The following is a 6,087-nucleotide window of genomic DNA, read 5'->3' on the forward strand; positions in this document are numbered from 1 at the left end:
CTCTGAGCTAGAGTCCAAGTCAAGTCTCAAGTCACTGCGCTAGAGTCCAAGTCAAGTCTCAAGTCTTTGAGCTAGAGTCCAAGTCAAGTCTTTGAGCTGGAGTCCAAGTCAAGTCTCAAGTCTCTGAGCTGGAGTCCAAGTCAAGTCTCAAGTCTTTGAGCTAGAGTCCAAGTCAAGTCTTTGAGCTAGAGTCCAAGTCAAGTCTCTGAGCTAGAGTCCAAGTCAAGTCTCAAGTCTCTGAGCTGGAGTCCAAGTCAAGTCTCAAGTCACTGTGCTAGAGTCCAAGTCAAGTCTCAAGTCTTTGAGCTAGAGTCCAAGTCAAGTCTTTGAGCTGGAGTCCAAGTCAAGTCTCAAGTCTCTGAGCAAGAGTCCAAGTCAAGTCTCAAGTCTCTGAGCTGGAGTCCAAGTCAAGACTCAAGTCACTGCACTAGAGTCCAAGTCAAGTCTCAAGTCTCTGAGCTAGAGTCCAAGTCAAGTCTCAAGTCACTGCGCTAGAGTCCAAGTCAAGTCTCAAGTCTTTGAGCTAGAGTCCAAGTCAAGTCTTTGAGCTAGAGTCCAAGTCAAGTCTTTGAGCTGGAGTCCAAGTCAAGTCTCAAGTCTCTGAGCTGGAGTCCAAGTCAAGTCTCAAGTCACTGTGCTAGAGTCCAAGTCAAGTCTCAAGTCTCTGAGCTGGAGTCCAAGTCAAGTCTCAAGTCACTGTGCTAGAGTCCAAGTCAAGTCTCAAGTCTTTGAGCTAGAGTCCAAGTCAAGTCTCAAGTCTCTGAGCTGGAGTCCAAGTCAAGTCTCAAGTCACTGTGCTAGAGTCCAAGTCAAGTCTCAAGTCTTTGAGCAAGAGTCCAAGTCAAGTCTTTGAGCTAGAGTCCAAGTCAAGTCTCAAGTCTCTGAGCAAGAGTCCAAGTCAAGTCTCAAGTCTCTGAGCTGGAGTCCAAGTCAAGTCTCAAGTCACTGCACTAGAGTCCAAGTCAAGTCTCAAGTCTCTGAGCTAGAGTCCAAGTCAAGTCTTTGAGCTGGAGTCCAAGTCAAGTCTCAAGTCTCTGAGCTCGAGTCCAAGTCAAGTCTCAAGTCACTGCGCTAGAGTCCAAGTCAAGTCTCAAGTCTTTGAGCTAGAGTCCAAGTCAAGTCTCTGAGCTAGAGTCCAAGTCAAGTCTCAAGTCACTGCGCTAGAGTCCAAGTCAAGTCTCAAGTCTTTGAGCTAGAGTCCAAGTCAAGTCTTTGAGCTGGAGTCCAAGTCAAGTCTCAAGTCTCTGAGCTCGAGTCCAAGTCAAGTCTCAAGTCACTGCGCTAGAGTCCAAGTCAAGTCTCAAGTCTTTGAGCTAGAGTCCAAGTCAAGTCTTTGAGCTAGAGTCCAAGTCAAGTCTTTGAGCTAGAGTCCAAGTCAAGTCTCAAGTCTCTGAGCTTGAGTCCAAGTCAAGTCTCAAGTCACTGCGCTAGAGTCCAAGTCAAGTCTCAAGTCTTTGAGCTGGAGTCCAAGTCAAGTCTTTGAGCTAGAGTCCAAGTCAAGTCTCAAGTCTCTGAGCTGGAGTCCAAGTCAAGTCTCAAGTCACTGTGCTAGAGTCCAAGTCAAGTCTCAAGTCTTTGAGCAAGAGTCCAAGTCAAGTCTCAAGTCTTTGAGCAAGAGTCCAAGTCAAGTCTCAAGTCTCTCGTGGTTATTATGAATGCTGTATCACCTGCTGCGTTCAATCCAGGTTGCTAATAAAACTGCATAGCTATAAGGAATTCTATAACTGTAACCTGTTTTTCACTCACAGAGCACAACCATGTATGTGCAATGCAATTATTGATGGTTTATTAAATACTGTAAGTCAAAACACTCCCCAGACTGTTAAACCCAGTGTAACGTTAACTAAATAAAACTGTGACGTTGCATAATCAACAATAAATCTGTCTATTTTTAACTTACAGAGCACAACCATGTAGCCTAATGTACAATGTGTCTACAATTATTGACAGCTTATAAACTACTGTAAGTCAACAAACCCTGTTGATTTTCAAACCCAGTGTAAAGTTAACTAAAAAAAACTGTAAAGTTACATGGTCAACAATAAAGCCGTAACCTGTTTTTAACTTACAGAGCACAACCATAATGTGCAATGCAGTTAATGACAGCTTATAAACTACTGTAAGTCAACATATAAGGTTATATGATCAACAATAAACCTGTAACCTCTTTCCAGCCGACGGTAATAATTAACTTGATGGCAGCCAGCAAATAAATAAAGCAAGTAAATGATTACGTTAATCGACCACCACAAGTTTGGCAAATGCTCATTCATCTTTTCATAACGAATGACAGTCGGAGTTAACCTCTCGCAGGTCGTAGCTGAAGCAAGAAGCAAGCTAACGTTAGATCGCCAATGCTGAGCTAAACATGTTCACTAACATCAGATTACTAACCTATTTTGCGTTCAGTGCTTCTTTGTTTGGGTCTTGTTGTATGAAGTTTTAAGGCCAAAGTTTACGATGAATGGCTCAGCAGCTGCCGGTGTTTGTTGTCCTCTCTCACATGTGGCCACGCGCAGCTGATACTACGTGTTACGTAGGCAGGTTGTAGGGAGGGGAATAACAGAAATCTCATCAAACGTTTCCTAAAAAGAAACATTGTTCACGAGTCCCTCACCTCGGGTCCGAGTCGAGTCTGAAGTCTTTTGAGGATGAGTCTGAAGTCGAGTCTAAAGTCACTGTGTGTGAGACTTAAGTCGCACTCGAGTCCAAGTCTCAAACTTGAGTCCCCATCTCTGGTCTATGCATCCCTGGTGGGTGGGAAGTGAGGGAAAATGGATGCAATTAAGAGAACTGAGATGCACCCATAGACAAACAACCAGTCACACCCACACCTAAGGACAATTAAGACTCACCAACTAATCTATCCTGGGGTGCTTTTCCCAAAAGCATTGTTGCCAACTACGGTAGCAAATTCCTTGGTTGGGATTATGCAGTTGTGATGCAACTGTTTCCCGAAAGCCTAGTTCGAACTACGGAGGTAACTGTGTTGGTAACTTACATGCTACGAACCATCGTTAAGCAACGCAGGTGTTCCCACGAAACCATAGTTCCGACGAACGTTTGCACAAACTGTCGTTAAGTTGCATAGTTCCAACTACAGCTACAACTACGCCACAGATAGCAGAAAAGGAGTATTAGGAGGTGGATATAATGTGTTTTAAGCAGGGAATGTTAGATAATCCTGCTTTACAAACATATTTAAGGTGAAGTTTCTTTTTAAATGTAATTATAAAAGTACTTTTAAATGTATTTGTCTGTCATGGGTAGGGTTGCATTGATTCAGTACTATCTTAGTGTAGACCCTCTTTAAACAGCAGGTGTTTTTCTCACAGATCTCACATCTATTCACAATAACTTGATTTAATATTAGTCACCAGTACAAAGATTAAAGGACAAAATGGAGAATGCAAAGACAAGACTTCTAATATTAGTTTGATGTTTACATTTCCAGGCCTCTGAGGACCATGGTGTTCTTTAGTCTTAATTACAAACAAATATAAAAAGGGACAGCATAAAATTCATGAAAGTGCTGCAATGAATAAATCCCTGAGAGCTTTCGTTGCCATTATAACAAAGATAAACAGGGAACTCACAGGATTCAAACCCGTGTCTGTCTCAATAGAGAACATTTACAGTCACTTATCGCAGTGAGCTAGTCTCAAGACCTTGATATCATTTGCGGCCAAGGGAATCATAATAGTGTTAAATTGTTAAACTGAAGATACTTGCGGATTAAACCTATTTCACTAAATGTCTCGTAATCACTAACAGTTCTTAATTTTGTCTTGTAAGTTCTAGCCTATATTTAGGCTAAATAAAACGATTAGGTTATATATATTATTGATAGTTGTTGTTAGTCCAAACCACAGTGGTACCAACAAAGTACAATTTCAGATATTTGTTAGTTTAACAATGCATCGTACCAACATAGTTCAATGCTAGCTTCTGTGGTTGTTCGGGAAACGCACCCCTGCAGAACATGTGAAGTCCACACAGGGAAGCTTGGAACAACCAAGGTTTGAACCAACAACCTTCTTGCTGTGAGGCAACAGTGCCAACAACTGCACCACCATGCAACCCCAAAATAATTATATAAATGATATAAATAAATTAGTCAGGATACTTTCTATTGCACTTTAAAACTTGATAAGAACTTGGCACAAGAAGTTAGCCTTCTGAAGTTTCCTAAAGAAATACAGCCGCTTCTCTGCATGACTGTCGATTTCCCCGATATGAAGTCTCATCGTTGTTTGAAATCCCGCCGATGAAGATGGTGATGGTGATGTCTTTTCTTTAAGAAAGTCTTGTTTTCCCAAAACCCAACACAATCTGTTTCACAAGATAAAAAGTTAAAATCAAACTAACTACCCTGTTTCTCTGTGTTTCTCTCTCTCTCTGTACACAGTATAAAAGATGTTTCTAAAGTATCGTAATCAATTGAATTGGTCTGTGTTTTGTGTACTAGCTGTTGGCTGGAGCTCCATTTGGAACAACGAGGAGTAAAACTATCCCCAAGGAGCATCTGGCTTCAGCCCAGGACCTGGACACCATCTGGTCTCTTGGGGCAAGCCTCTTTTTCCTTTTACTGTAACATCAATAGAACATTACTAACAGATACAATGGGCCATTATTCAAACATTACATTACTGCATTACTGCCTCCCTGACCTCTTCCCCAACTTAATATGATGTTATTCTATGCTGAGAAGGATTTAGTTTATAAAGCTTTATTGTAAAGTTCAGGGGGAAATGATAATGACGGGAGATGGCAGTGTGAACAGGAAATACTGAGGATGGCATGGACGCGGCGGGCAGGCAAGCAGAACAGGCAGAAAGGGAGACTGGGGAAGTGGTGATTCTGAAGGCACAAGCGGAGTCGGTAAATAGAGCACATAACAAAGTCAGCATGAATAACACTGAGACTGAGACACTACCAACTGTAGATGAAATAATGATCTGATGAGTGATGGAAACAGGGTAGATATAGGGGATATGGTTGTAACATTTTTGACATTTCTGTTCTCTGAGTTCTTTTAAACCAGTGAAAAACACTAGATACACAGGTCTGCTATTAAATTGTGTAGCTGTTGTCTCTGCAACACAGACAGAACATGCATTGTTTAGTAACTGTTACAATTCACCCCATAGTCTGGGATAGTTGGAACATACATTGGGGTTAAACGTAACATTATGTAATAAGGAGTATGAGAAAAACTTTATGTTGAAAGCTTTTTATTCAACACAAATTATTATATTAAATTATTTTAACATAATTTGTATGTGTGTGTGTGGGGGTGATCCTAATACTGTTGACCTAGTAGTAAACACATTAAACAAAATGTGCATCAACTGAATATTAATGTGTGTGTTTATGCTCCCACTCACACTAAAATTTGAACATAATAATAAAACATTAAAAACATTACTGTGTGTGTTAGACACATATTGAAAACATAAATACAACTAAACATTTTCTTGGGGTAGATTGTAACATTTTCATTGTTGTTGCAACTAACCCAAACTCTTGTAGCTTTGAACTAGCTGACCTTACATCTAAAACATTAGCACTAACAACTTGCATTAAAGATATTACAAAAAAAAGATACACACAAAAAAGAATCATTTAACTTTGACGAGTTTAAGTACAAAGCAGGGAACTATACCAAAAATATATGATGTAAAGAAAACATTTTCGTACCTTAAACATTTTTTTTCCTTCTGAAATTGGCTGTGCATGCTACAGGATGCTACTATTTCACGTATGGAACAAGGACTAAACTGAGCAAGTGCAGAGTGAATCAGATGATTTATAACTTGTTCTTGATTGGAGAAATTGGACATGTTACATTCAATTCAATTCAATTCAATTCAATTTTATTTATATAGCGCCAAATCACAACAACAGTTATCTCACAGCGCTTTTCATAAAAGAGCAGGTCTAGACCGTACTCTGTGATGCTATTTACAGAAGCCCAACAGTTCCCACCAAGAGCAGCACTAGGCGACAGAGGCAAGGAAAAACTTCCTTTTAAGAGGCAGAAACCTCGAGCAGAACCATGGCTCAGGGTGGGCGGCCATCTGCCTC

At 40.6% G+C, this 6,087-nt stretch overlaps 1 protein-coding gene across 1 annotated transcript in view; it reads left to right on the top strand.

Moving 5' to 3' along the window:
* LOC123986223 (transmembrane channel-like protein 3) overlaps nt 1-6,087 on the top strand; it is a 45,394-nt gene that overhangs the window by 12,722 nt on the left and 26,585 nt on the right. The window contains exon 6 of the mRNA XM_046074361.1: nt 4,469-4,567. Coding sequence (XP_045930317.1) covers nt 4,469-4,567 — 99 coding nt within the window. The remainder of the gene's footprint in view (nt 1-4,468; nt 4,568-6,087) is intronic.

Source organism: Micropterus dolomieu, linkage group LG17, assembly GCF_021292245.1.
Source record: "Micropterus dolomieu isolate WLL.071019.BEF.003 ecotype Adirondacks linkage group LG17, ASM2129224v1, whole genome shotgun sequence".
Classification (NCBI taxonomy): domain Eukaryota; kingdom Metazoa; phylum Chordata; class Actinopteri; order Centrarchiformes; family Centrarchidae; genus Micropterus; species Micropterus dolomieu.